General features: G+C 38.0%; 1 protein-coding gene across 1 annotated transcript; it reads right to left on the reverse strand.

Annotated features, from left to right (window-relative positions):
• Positions 1-4,036: 4,036 nt before the first annotated feature.
• On the reverse strand, positions 4,037-4,795 carry LOC130715059 (14 kDa proline-rich protein DC2.15-like). The gene has a single exon (XM_057565056.1). It carries the CDS (start codon positions 4,708-4,710, stop codon positions 4,291-4,293), a length of 420 nt encoding a protein of 139 aa, XP_057421039.1. The 5' UTR covers positions 4,711-4,795; the 3' UTR covers positions 4,037-4,290.
• Positions 4,796-15,236: the final 10,441 nt, after the last annotated feature.

Raw genomic sequence — 15,236 nt, forward strand, 5'->3', positions numbered from 1 at the left:
AGCCGTATTTTAGAGGGGCCTCCAACATATTTAAGCCTAATGACAATAATCAAATATGAAAAACATGTTCATTTCATTGGCAAAGTATAGACTTTTAGCGGCCGTTACCCCACAACCGCCGCTAAATTTAGCGGCGGCGGTTTAACCCGCCTCCACACAAATACCTATCTTTTTTTACTTAGCTTTTTGCGGCGATTTAAACCGCCGCTAAAGTGGAAACTGGAATTTGTTATGGATTCTGTTTCTGTTTTTGTTTCAACACTGCTAATTAATAATGCTTTTTTTTCATAAATGATAACACTCTCTATACTCAATGCCATAAGTTTACAATTTTTAAGCTTCAAATTTATCTAAATATATAAAAATACAACTTCATCTAATTACCTAGAAATGGATCTCCACATCAGATAAATACATTGAAAAGAAACATAGAAAAACATTAAGACCATCAATAGAGTCTTGAAAGACAAGATCCATCAATGAAGTATAAGTTTCAGAAACAAAGAAAAAGGAAATGAAATATTGATGCACATAAGCAATGGCTAGACATCAATTCCTATAAGACAGAACCACTACCGTTGGAGCTTTCTATTATTTTTTCTCATGATGTTACTCATTCTTTTGGATTCAGTCTATAATTCCAAACTCTGATCCATGTGAATATGCCTCAGAACTGGCCGAGCTCTATAGAGAAAGTAAAGCAGTCATTGTAATTGACACTGAATGTCGAAATTTAGTTATTACTTTGATTAAAGTATATAGAATTTCTGCAAGCACCAAACTCTATTTCCTATTGCTAACTGCTACAAAAGTGAACCTTGCAATCATATATTACTTATCAAGAAAAATAACTAATGCAAAAGAAAAATAACACTATGTCACTTAGGATGTTTTTTTTTTCTCTCACTATCAACTGAATATATAAGGTTTATTAATTGATATGTCACTTAGGACATGTGCATAAGCAAAAGCTATTAGTTGCTAGTTTCACTTCTCCTGTCAACATAAACACTTATCAAGTTTCCAAATAGATACCACTAGCTTTGCTTCTAATTCATATGTCTAAGGGTGCACTATAGCACACGGAAAAGAAAAACCAATAAGGAAGTAAGTTTTACCATTCTCTCCTGGCTTGAGACGACCACTAGCTAGGGAGTTTGCAAAATGTGTTTCCAATTTGTAAAATAAGTGCATGGGGATGATTGTGTTATTGAACCTGCACAATTAATGCATAAAGTTGAGACATGACAGTAAACCAAATCTTCAAAGAAATTAGATGGAAGTAAATAATTCCATAGATGAGAATAAAAAACAAATGGTAAGAAACTACAATAGGAGAACAATAAGAGAAATGAGCACAGAGGAACTTTCCAGAGTTAATTACCTTGCTTTTTATGGTCTGAAAAATCACAGATGTTCCCGTGACACTTCAAAGATAACTTGCAGCAAAGTTCACAGCTCCATAATTAATGAAAATGATCCAGCATCAACAAACAAAGCAGAACTATCAATTCATTCACTCAAAATCAAATCGGCGCGAAGGAAAAGAGATAAATTGGGATTGGATGAAGTCAAGAAAGCTGAGATTGGATCGAAGGAACTACCACCCATCCAGTGTTCGCTAGAAATTCTGGAGATAGCAATCAACTTGCATGCGCATCCATCAGTGTGATGGTAGAGTGCATTTAGCTTCCTACCCAGCGTTCTGGAGCTCCATGCTCCAAATTGAATCGCAGAAACCGAAGCTCAAGAGGGTAGTTTTCTCAATTGATTTTTTCGCGCCTGTCGATGTCTGCCTCGAACGAAACCCAAACCGTATCAACCTGAGCAATCCCTTGTTAGGGTTTCACTTAGTTTGTCTCCCCGCAAGAATTAACCACGAAACGCAGACTGTTTCGACTTGAGAAGTTCACGACGGTAGTGCAACAACAGAAAACGACGGCGGAGCCCCAGTTTTGAACAGATAGACGGTGATAATTAATGGGGAGCAAAGGAACGTACCCACTCGGATGAGAAGATCGATGAAGCAGTGCTGAGGGTTTTCAATGAGAGGGGGAAATTGATGTGGGTGAAGCGGTTAGAGGGAAGATTGGGAAAAGGAGAGGGAGAGTGTCACGAGACTAAGGGAAGCACTAGTGCTGGTGCATGGTGGCTGCGCACAGTCAGTGACTGAAGGGTTTTGAGGTAGAAGAGAGAAAGCCAAGGATGAAGAAAGTGAGGTGAAGATTGAGGTCGGAGGCTGTGAAGGTGGAGAGGGTAAGAGGTTAGGGATTTTCTAGAAATGTGTTCACTTAGCTGAAGAGTGAGGGGAAAACCGCGTTGTGTTACAGATATTTTATATTTTTGAACACTTAGCGGCGGTTTAACCCAACGCCATCAATAAGAAAACCGCCGCTAAGTGGAAATTTTGAATCCTAGTTTAAAATGTTAGCAGCGGTTGCATTAGCCGTCGCTGAAACTCGAATTTCTTGTAGTTTAATGTTAAAATTTCACTAAGTTAGGATAAGTGATTTCTGATATAGAAGCCGAAGATATCATTGTTCGAATCAAGCAAACTGGTTTTTCGACCATGCCAGAAGGGCGTTGAGGAAGTTGAAGACTGATGAACACGTGTGAAGTTATGAATAAGCCGAAAGACCCATGTAATATACTTATTATTTGACCGTTAGGTTGCAGTTAATTTGTAGGTCTATAAATAGAGCTTCAGACATTGTAATCAGGGTTCACAAAAATTCATTTTGCTACTCTCAAAGTTTAAAGTCGAACATGAAGACAACAAGCAACAACATATAGGAAAAGAGTATGAATCCTTGGTAAACTTTTTGGTATTTCGTCCAAGTATTATTTATAAAATTTAACTTTCATTCTCAGTTACTTTGAATTTTTATTTGTAGTTTTTACTTCAATTCAAACTTAAAACATAAACTTTCATTTCAAAACTTACAATATTTTCACCAAAGAATTCAAGAGGACTCGAATCCAATAGGAGATATTCAAGTTATAGTATATACTTTTCTTAACTATTGGAGATATTACGTTCAAAAAAACTATTGGAGATATTCAAGTTATAGTATATACTTTTCGTCCAAACATGAAATGCGTACAAGAAAATTAATAGATTGTTGGACACTGGATGATATTGCAACATTATGGATATGAATGCTGGTTTGGGTAGTTTTGCTGCAGCTATTGAATCTTCTAATTAAGTTATGGTTTATGAATGCTGTGACTACTATAGCTGGGAAAAATACATTGGGTGTCATATACGAGCAAGGCCTGATTGACATCTATCATGATTGGTATTAAGGCTTTTGGACATATCCAAGGACATATGACCTCATTCTTGCCCATGGCCTCTTTAGTCTGTACAAATCTAAATGCAATATAAAAGACATTCTTCTCGAGATGGACCGGATTTTGTGACCAGAAGGTGCTATCATATTCCGCCATGATGTTGATGTTTTAATCAAGGTAAAGAAACATGTTGGAGGAATGAGATGGGATACCAAATTGGTTGACCATGAGGATGGTCCTCTTGTTCCTGAGAAGGTACTAATTGCGGTGAAGCAGTATTGGGTCACTGATGGGAATTCCACGTAAACACAATAGACACTTAAAACAAGTTGAAATAGAGGCTTTGACCTTAGGCTGCCAGTAACTTTCTACCACTGTATACGATTCCCAGAGTTCACATAGTTTTGTCATGGACATTTTAGCTTAATTGTCATCACAGCTATGGCACAGAGAGAGAGAGAGAGAGGGGACAATCTTTTGGCTTACCAAAAAAAAAACAGAGAGGGGACAATTGGAGAAGCAGATAAAATGTTTTGTATGTCGTTAATTTATTAATGGAGAAAGTATCTGAGGAGTTTCTTTGCGTTATTTTAATGTTTTGATTTGAACCAAATGAAAAATATAGTTCTATATTTTTCTGAAAATTTTTACTCAACAAACTCTGCACTTGAGTGAATGAAAATTAAGAAAGGAAACAGGGGAAAGGAAATCAAATAGAAATGGGTAGAGCAAAGTAAGAATCTTTCCTTAAACAGAGACTTTTATATATTGATAGAACTTTTACTTAGATCAATACAAAACACTAGTGAGGCTAAGAAGGAAGACAAGCAGCCTTCAAGTTCCAACCATCACTACAAATATAATAATAATGACAATAATCAAATATGAACAACATGTTCATTTCATTGGCAAAGTATATATGAGAAGGAGGAAAATATTATCAAAGTATTAATAAAAAGCAGACACCATGATGAAAGCTAGGACGTGTTTGTTTAATTAAGAGCACACGAATCCCTTAGGTACACCCTTTCCACAGTAGTTGAGGATCAAGCTCAAGTTGATGGGGATGTTGAGGTTGATTCCAAGGACATTAGCTCTAAGAGCAGTGCAAAGGCACACAGCAGCTTCAAGATCAGCAAGACCCTGAAGGAGGGAGCAGCATGGGGTCTTTGGTGGCTTTCCAAGCTGCACATTGATCAAACCCAACACATCAGCACACACACCCAACTTGATGGTGTCCCTAGGGCAACTAGGCTGCTTTGTGGAGGGTGGTTTTGTGGAGGGTGGGTTTGGGACTGGTGTGGAGGGTGGGGTTTTGTGACCCTTCGGGGGTGGAGGACATGGAACATAGCTGGAGCTGACCACTGTAAAGAAGAGAATGTTGAGAGTGAGGAGAATAGCAGCCTTGGAAGCCATTGAGAAATTAAGATGTTGGAAGCTACTAAGAGACTCTTAGAATGCTACTCTTAGTTGCTTCAATTTGGTGTGTGAGTTAGTGATGGAGTTGGAGGGGTATTTATAGGGGAGGGTTCGGTGAGTTACTATTTTGTTAAGGTTTAAATAAGGAAACTACTTGACCGTAAGAGATAGAAGGAATTTGTGTAGTGATACATATTCACACTTCACTTTCTCTCACATCTCATTTTCACATATTTTCTTTTTATCTTTCTCTTCATGTCGTGTCAATCATACATTATATCGCTCATTTGTTTTATTTCTCTTCTAATTTAACTAGGTAAAGTAAAGACAATATTATTCTATACGATGTGATATGATAAGATGTGAGAGCCAAAGAAAAAGAAATGAGATGTATAAGAAGTATATGTATTGTTCACGATCTAAATATCCCAATGGTTTAAATAACCAAAATTATGGCGACGTTTGTATAGTGTAATTCACCCCTAGAGAAATACCATTATTGTTATTTTTTATAAGCCAAAATTAACTATAATAGAGAGCACGAAAGGTGCTCTAATCCATTAGAAAAGAATCCTGAATTCAATTAGCTAGAAAGAATCTATGATGGGTCGTATCAAATATTGATTTACTCATAAATCAATTTTTAACAATTGACATTTATATTATTTATATTGTGCTTCTTATATGTAAAATTAATTTTTGCAAAAATACTTTTTTTACCTTTTGAACCAGTTTTTTCTTAGTCCACACTTAACAGAATAATTTGGAGCCCCATGTGAGGGAGTGAGCCCATTGACTGGAAAGATAGTCATCAGCACAAGCTGGCAGATCAACATGAATGAAGGAAATATGATTCAAATCTCATGGAATATTGGATATTTTATATTTATGATGTTTGGAACTATCTGCTTGTTGCAATGTGGTTAGTTGTCAACTTGATGAAATCATTTCATACGTAGAATCTTGAATTTTAGTAGTTTTGTCTAAGTTAATTAACAGATTGATTCACGATATATATTGCGAGGTATATTTGTCTTTTTTCATCTATTATTAAAAATGAATTGATCACACAAGAGCTCAATATTGTTCTTATTACTCTGTATTTGTCTCTTACAACTCGAGTCCTTTTGTTTTTCTAGAAATTGGATTGATAGAGTTTCTTATCTAAAAGATTCATAATGCAACTGAAGTCTGAAGATAACGTGTTGACCATGTGATGAATGCTGCAAAATTGTCACTTTGCCTGAAAAATAGATCGAAACCTCGGAACCTGATATATACATGGTAGTTAATTACTTATACTAGTAAAAGCTAACTATTGGAATGCATAAAAATTCAAGATAGAGGTCAAAACTCAATGATGTACTATATATCACTAACTAAAATGTAATTCATGGTTTTAAATTTAATGATCAAAGCAAAACGTAATAAGGTCAAAACATAGCCCTTGGTTTTAAAACTAAGATTATAGGTTGAAGACACATGCAACTCATTAAATTAAACCTGATCATTAAGGTTTTAATTTATCACGCAACCGTTGAAAAGATCACGGGAGCTTAGGCTTAAAATATTTAATTGACATGATAAGTGACATAACAACGAATTTGAAAATTATTCTTGTCTATCCTTACAACACAACACGTCGATGGGGATGGAAGTAGGTCATGCCCCCGACAGGGACTTATGGCCTATCCTACGTTAGGCTCAGGCCATGTCAGACCAAATTACTAAATAGATAAGGTCAAGACTTTTTTAAAAGCCTATTAAGCTAAATAGGTCAGGTTTGAGCCACACAAAAAGTCTTACAAGCCTAACATGTCGGCTAATTTAAATAAACATATTTTTATTTTATTATAATATCTTAAACTATATATTTATTTTAACAGCAAAAAAGAATTAATGAATAATTGTTAGCATTAAAGGCTCCTAACAAGCTGTTGTCCACCAGAAAGAAAAATAGAAATTGCGGAGCAAATCACGCACCCACGAAATCAGCAGAAAAAAGCTAAAGTAACGGTACAACCTAGCTCAACTCCAGTTGCACCATGCTACTCTGCAATGGTATCAGGTCTGCAATTAAGTCGGATTTCCCCCCAAACAGACCCTAACTTTCCAAATCCAGTCATACCAGGAGTAAATGAAATCCTTTTGCTTGCAGTATAACCACTTCCAGGATTTGAATTTTATGAGTTCAACCACCTTCTCTGTATCCGCTTGCCCTCCATTGAACACCACCTCATTCCTGTGGAGACAAATCGTCCATATTGTTGCATCCTAAACGGACCACCACTCTGAATCCGCAGAACGAAACAGGGTTTGGCCATGTTGCTCCAAATGAGAGGTTGCTTCATTCTGAAAAACTGTATGCACTCCTAGCCATTTATATATTTGGATCCAGACTTCCCAGGCAAATTGACAAGAAAAGAAGAGATGTCTCAAGTCTTCTTCTTCTTGGCCCCTACACAACACACAATTGCTAATATCTTCAGCCTAAATTACTCCCCTTTTTATCATGTTTGTCTTCGTCTGGACTCTGTCTCTCAGAACTCGCCAGGTGAAAGCAAGTATATTTGATGGGGCCTTGATTCTCCAGATCTTCTTGAAGCATGTCGTGTCCTCTGTTGAAGCCGGCCCTAGAAGAACTTCGTACGCTGACTTTACTGAGAAGTTACCATCTACAAAAGCCTTCCACATCCAGCAGTCCTTTTTCTCCCTCTCTTTGGAGTCAGTTCCTTCATATCCTGCATCATATTTTCCAGTTGCAACTATATACTTGTTCAACTATTTATATGTTTAAATATGTGAGACCATATAAGGATTTAACTATATGAGCTTTTTAGAAAATGACTACTGACTTGAACCATATAATCATATTATTGTACTTTAAATCATTAGTTTATAAGTTTGCTGACATGTTTACAAGTAAAATTTTTAGTCTTCTTGAAAGTATTACAATGAAACAGACTTTTAAATAGGCTATCAGGCCCGACAAAGCTTCCGAATAGACATGCTTAGGTTTAAAAAAGAGCCTTTGACGGGCTACAGATCAGGCTCAGGCCTTGAATATTTTAAGCAGGCCCGACCTATTTAAGCATCGCCTAGTGAAGCCCATCCTAGCTACTTCCACCCCTACACGTCGACACCTGCTGCTACTGGATACTATAAATTGTTGAGATTAATTTGTGGCGGTTTCCACATGTAGATTTTCCTACCAAATTTGTAGGACAAATTTGGATGAGAAAAATATATATGATTTTCAAAAAACAAATTCCTATGAATTTTTCTAAAACAAATTCCTTTGGTAGGAAATTTATGTTGGAATAATTTAACCGAATCTATAGGAATTAGAATAAGGATACAAAAATAGGATAATTCAAGACATCCTTATCAATCCCTGATTTTGCAGAAGCGCGCACATGACCGTGTGCGATAGAACGGAACCTTCCACTTGATTTTTCGTCTCTTGCAAACGAACTCTTTGATGGAACACATGTCATTAAAGAACGTCAGAGACAAGTGGAGATCCTGCCCTCTATTAATAAAATATGGGAAAACCTAATGTCCATTCATCATGAATATTAGGCCCTACACAAATTTTCTGGTGTCAATTTTCCTAATAAAAACAAGGAGAAAACTTAAATGCAGTACCATTTGTACTATTGGTACTGTTCTTCATTTGGGATTAACAGCAGTTAGAATCGTCGTAAAGAAACTTGAAAATATATTAGGGGCGGTTGCAACCGCTACCAAATCCCTTGCTTCAACACATTAAATTTGGGTTGTAACGGCGGTTCCAACAGCCGGTAATAGACCTGGTGGTCGCCGCCACATCTCCAGAAAATTAATACATTTTTCCCTGTTTTGCTATTTTTTTTACGTGCTTTCTAATTTTCTTTACATAATAAATTAATAAAAAAATAAAAATGTTGTGCCAAAGAAAATTCATTCAAACAACACAAAATACTTGCATAAGTATATATATCCATCGATTCTACACAAAGAAGCTAAAATCCAAACTAAAATTAAGTTATGTCCCACAAAGTGCACATAACATGTCTGATCAAAAGTTAATTAACACAATGGACTTTTCCACACACGTTCTTTGATCTTCAAACATGACTAGAGGAGAAAGACGGCCTCGCTTCTCTATGTGATTCCAAGTTAATAACCTGAAATTAAAAATAAATTATAGAGTAAGTGAAACTATACTAGTTGCTCAAAAAAAATGTTTAGCAAATTTAGTGTAAAATTATTTACCTCATTTACTTTATGATCTTGCATTGGTAAAGCAAGTTGTTCCTTCAAATTATCTGTAACGCCCCGATTTCTCGGATGTCACACAGTAACCAACTTAGCCATTTTCACAAAGAATTTTCGTCGATTCAATTATTAATCTTCAATTCATGACAAACCTTTCATTTTACAAAAACTCTTGACACTTAACCTTTCCAAAAACACGCGGAAGTAACCAACATCGTAAAACTTTTTAAATAACCAACTATAAAGAGTACGAATCAAAGGCCTAAATGAAAATAAAGATTACATCAAAACTTGTTTATTCGAATTTAAGCAATAAAATTGTTCGATACCACCACTTCAGAAACTCTCAACGCCAACAGAAAACAAATGACTCTCAACCCAAACCCTATTCCTTAGCCTCTTCCTCTGAAGTGTAGTCGTCCTCCGGTATTGGCACATCGGTCACCCAAGCCTCGTCCTTGTCCTCGTCACGGAGTGTCAGCTCCCAAGAACGAGTCGGCGTCGATGTCTTCGTCAGCACCATCTACCCACCCCTAAATAAACACATAGCAAACATTGCAAGGGTCAGGTCCAACAGAAACAATAACAAAATCAACAGCAAAACAATATAAGTACATTCTATGTCTTTTATGGGGATTATAAGTCAGTTAGTTAGTTTACTAACGGAACCTCCCATCACACAACCCACCAAAACTCCTTGGCCAATCACATACATCCGCAGATGTATAAATCACGTGAAGCTGCAATACTTCACAAAAGTCTCACGGTGACCGCAGTCAACCAAATCACGTGGAGCCGCAATGATCCACAAAATTCTCCCTCGCGTGCAAGCTACCGTTTGTCTCTAACGGCACCATCGTTCTCATGGCCCATAGTCTTCACTAGACCTATGTCCAATTAAATCACATTTACTTGCAAGCGAGTTAAGTCACATTCTCCTTATGTTAAGGCTCTAAAGTCAATCTCTTCACAAAACTAAACCAAGTATATGGAATTGGAAACAATAGAGCATAGCATCATGCAGAAAAATTCCAGCAAGCATCACATATGCAATACTCATGAAGAAACCTCCAAGATCAAAACTTTCTTTCCAACCAATCATGGCAAAGATTCCCTAACAACCTACCCAGTCCTAAGACCTGCCCTTACCTTGATTCCTTGATCTGAAAAGAAGGGAAGAATGAAGCTTGGATAATCTGTTCTTGCTGTCCAAGGTCCTCTTCTTCTCGAACCCTAGCATTTAGACAGCAGGGACAGTGTGCATTAAAACTGGTCTCCAGAATTCATTTCTCAGCCGAAATTGACATACTATACATGCCTGGAAAGCTATTTTGAAAATCTACAACTTTCTAGGTTACCACATTTTCATCTGAGACACAGCATTAGGTGATATTAGGCTCTGACGCTCGCTGTCCAGTACAGAAAACTGGCAGTGATACTTTTACCTTCAAATTAATTTCTAACCATTTAAGTCCAAGGTTTCTAGGCCATGTTCCAGCAAACATACAACACATATTCCTCCTCTAAATTCCAGTAGCAACATCTCATCTCAATCATTAAGAATTTAATCAATCTTTGGCATATGAATCATCATGAATCAGATCTAAGCAAAAATCATAGCAAGGGTGACATCTGTAATAGTGATTTGCAAAAGGGCATAGCATCCATCATCTCATCATCTTAAACAGTAGGCATCACGTGCAAATGGCAGATAATCAAGCCCTAAACCCCTCATGCATTCTCATACATCATTCATCATCATAAAGATTCAACATTTAATCATGCTTTCATGAAATTTTCATCAAGAAACCTAGACCTTACCTATCTAGATCCACCCTTACCTTGGCTGATTGGAATGAGAGAGATGATGAAAAGGATGAATAAAGAAGCCCTCTCCTTGCTGCTCCTCACAGTCCTTGCTTGCTCTCCTTCTTTCTCTCTTGATCTTCTCTAGGTTTCTCTCCTTCTTCTTCCTCCTCTCCTTCTTCTTCTTCTAGCCGTCACTCCCTCTCCCTCACTCTTTCTTTCTTTCTTTCTTTCTTTCTTTCTTTTGCTGAATGTGTAAATGAGTGAAAAGTGTGTATGTGTGAGTCCTACTTCAGCTTTATAACAGGTTAAAAGAGGAAAAACCTTCCCCCTATGCCCTCACAAACCCACGGCTACACACCTCCCCCCAAGGCCTCCACAAAATTCTTTTAATTTGAAATGAGACAAGGAATTAATGCTCTTCAATTCTCATTATTTCCTCAACCAAAACTGATCTGCATTGACTTAGGAATGATAACTCCCAATTATCACCATAATTGTAGCACATAGTAAGTCAAAGAAATCCCTTTTTCTCCTCCCTTCATCAAACTCGGCCAAACATGTTCCTTGGCCTCCAAGTATTCGCATGCCACCATTTGTAATCATAAACCTCTCAAAATAATTACCTCCCACCATCCAATTATTATTATTATCTCAATACTAATACTTCATGCATTTCATGTAAACTTTACACTCCAAAACACAAGAAATTTCACAAATCACTAGCAAGCCATGCTTCATTATTTATTCAAGATAAATAATTTTATTCATCAAACTAGGGCCTTACAATACCACCCCCCCTTAAAAGCAGTTTCGTCCTCGAAACTACCACTAAGAGACACCCCACGCTTCCACTGCGCACTCTAATACTTTCCGCGAATCTTTAGTCGTCTCAGCGCGTAGGCTATCTTCTCCTTCGCCTCATAATATCTCTAGTGGTCTGGTTCCATACCATTCCCACAAAGGGAAAACCACTTTCCCTTGTCGTTCCCCGCACAGTCCAACACCAACTACGACTTCCGATTACCACTCCTCAATATTAAGTTGATCAGGCTTAATATTTAAAAGATGGCCATTAGAAGCATAACTGGTAAGGCTGTTCGTGTTACGCACACTTCACTATCTATAACCAAGACACTCGTCGAAGAATCTCACGGAACCCCCCCGCAAGCACACGAACTAAACTGCCTCATTGCAGTCACAAGAAAACAACAAAAGGTTTAAGTCACACAGGTGTTATGCTCATGCCGGTCCACACTGGTTGGCGTCCCGCCCAGGTGATCCAGATGCAACATCACAGCTCAGACACGGGAAGACAACCTTTCCGGACACCGAGCTCAGAGGTTCCATTCCACCAATTCACTCGTTCGATGGTTCCATCTGTAACGCCCCGATTTCTCGAGTGTCACACAATAACCAATTTTTCACAAAAATTTTCGCCGATTCATTTATTACTCTTGAATTAATGATAAAAGTTCAATTTTACAAAATTCTCGAAACTTAACCATTTCAAACTTGCGGAAATAATCATCAACGTAAACCTCAAACTTTATTAATCATTGAAAATAGTATGAAATAAATATCCGGAAGAAAACTTCAAAGTAAATTACATCAAGTTAAACTATCTCAACTAAAATAAAGTAATGGTTCAATACTTCCAAAACTCGGTACTCTCAACCCAAAAGAAAAATGGATGTCTCACAACCCAACCATATCCTTGGCCCCTTCCTCTTTATCTTCTTCCTCTTTATCAGAAGTGTAGTCGTCATCCGGTAGTGGCTCGTCACGTAGCATCAACTCCCAAGAATGAGTCGTCGCCATTATCTTCACGACCATCTACCCCCCCCCCAAATAAACACATAGCAAACAAGCAGGGTCAGGTCCAACAAAAAGAATGATAATGACAAAATCAACAACAACATAATATAAGTACGTTATATGTCTTTTATGGGAATGAGTCAGTTACTAACGGAATCTCACATCACACAACCCACCAATCCTGCCTTGGCCAATCACTTACATCCGCAGATGTACAATCACGTGAAGCTGCAATACTTCACAAAAATCTCATGGTGACCGCAGTCAACCAAACACGTGGAGCCGCAATGATCCACAAAATCTCTAGGTGACCGCAGTCAACCTTTTCACGTGGAGACCAACAGTCAATCCACAATTCTCCCTCACGTGCAAGCCCATCGTTCTCATGGACTATAGTCTACACTAGACCTATGCCCATATTATTCACATTTACTTGCAAGCGAGTTAATTACACGTTTCTCTTTGTTTAAGTCTCTAAAGTCAACCTAGAGTCTTACATCAACATCGCATAAATACAACAATTAAACGATCACAGACACATCGGGAATTACACCTAGATGAGCGACCCTTTGAACAATTTCCAATAATATCACAATTCACGTAAGGCATAGCATAAACTTACACTTACGCATGGCACATCATGGCATAAATTATCAAATAAGGTAACATAAGGCTTATGCATGGAAAACAACACATTTTCGCAACTTAGCTTTTTGGACAGCAGAAACAACGTTCATTGAAACTGGTCTACAGAATGCGTCCTCCAACAAAAAAATCATGTATAATATCTTTCTGGAAAGCTATTTTAAAGATCTACAACTCTCTAGTTAAAATAATTTTCATTTGAGCCCCAGAATTAGGTGATATTACTCCTTAAAGTTTCTGTCCGACACAGGGAAAAACAGCAGGTATGACAGTTACCCAAAACGACCTACAACACACAATACTAGACCAAAATTTATGATCTTTATATGCCTGGAAAGCTCTTTCGAAGATCTACAATTTGTATGTTAATCATTTCTTTATTTGGCGACCAGAAACAAGTGAAAATAGGACCTGAAGTTTACTGTCCAGCACAGAAATCTGACAGAGAATGCATTTGCCATCAATTTCGTTTTAGCCATTCTATTCTAAGGGTTCTAAGTCATCTACCAGCATCAAATATAGTAACATGTTCACAGTGTAACCCAATATCACATGGAAAAAAAGTCCAGCACACATCGCATATTCAAAACCTCAAGCACATTAATCAAGTTCATACATAAAATCATGTCAAAGCATGGCAATATGGCCTAGACATGCTACCCAACTCCTAGGACCAGCCCTTACCTTGATTCTTGATCTGAAAAGAGAAGAGAATGAAGTTTGGAAGAACAATCTCTTGCTGTCCAAGTCCCCTTCACCTTCCTTCTCCCTCGCGATTTCTCTCTCCCTCTCGCAAAGTTCTCTCTCGCGTGTACGACGGCGTCCCTGCGGTGGTGGCGGCTTGAGCGGCGACCTCCCCCCTTGCTCTCTCGAGTTCTCTCACTGTTCTCTCTCTGGTTTTTCACGTGAAGAGATGGGGTGCAGTTTCTGTTCTGAATGAGGGAAAGAAAATAGGGTTTTCCCCCCTCTTGACTAAACCCATGCAAACCAACAAGTGGGCTAGGGTTTGGTTTTCCCTTTTCAAGCCCAAATCTCATCACCTTTGACCCGATTATTTAAAAACCCTAACCAGGTCTTATTTAATTAAAAACCTACTCTTTTTAATTAAATAACCTGACCAAATTCGGAATTAAAATAAAAATGCACAAATTAATTCGCTGGCACTTTACTGCCAGAACCACACTCGGTAAAATTCGAATATCTCGAGCTACAGGGGTCGGAATGACCTGATTCCACTTCGGGAATTTTCTAAACTTAAAGGGATACAACTCTCATGAAGGAAGGTTTCCTAAATGAGGTCGTTAAGATCCTCTAAAAATTCACACAAGTTGACAGGCGTAGTCTGTCAAAACTCAAACTTAGCCAAAAGTCTCATTTTATTCAATCTATCACTTAAGCATTACATAGGTAAGTCTAGGGTCTTACACCATCCACCACCTAGCCCATTCGATGGTTCAATCCACCATCTGGTTTGTCCGACTCATGGTTCCATCCACCATATATGGTCGTTGGTTCCATCCACCAATCCCGTCTTTCTCGATGGTTCCATCCACCATCTCGGTCTGACCAATGGTTCCATCCACCATTCCTGCTTAACCGATGATTCCACCCACCATCTCATCAATCTTGATGGTTTCATCCACCATTTCGAACGACGCACTCTAATCATTGGCTCCATCCGCCATCCCTTCTTAGCTGACGGTTCCAACCACCATCTCTGCTAAGCAAGGATAATCGAGGGTGCTGCACAATACGCACAACATCTCAAAACTCAGGGAAGACGTTGACTAGGTCAGTGTGCTTCCCGCCGCTATGACTCGATAATGAGCCCCTCATCCAAAACATATAGTATAGTTAAGCAAATTCCTAACAACAACTTGAATCGCAAGGAAGTCTCTTATTGAATATCGTTAAGAGGTTACATCTTTGGTTTAAGGATCGAAACAAAGGTAGAAAACGCTACAACATACATAAGTGGAATACGATCCCACAAG

Source organism: Lotus japonicus, chromosome 4, assembly GCF_012489685.1.
Source record: "Lotus japonicus ecotype B-129 chromosome 4, LjGifu_v1.2".
Lineage (NCBI taxonomy): Eukaryota > Viridiplantae > Streptophyta > Magnoliopsida > Fabales > Fabaceae > Lotus > Lotus japonicus.

Coding starts and splice junctions, on each gene's coding strand:
- LOC130715059 (XM_057565056.1), bottom strand. CDS start 4,710: ATGGCTTCCAAGGCTGCTATTCTCCTCACTCTCAACATTCTCTTCTTT.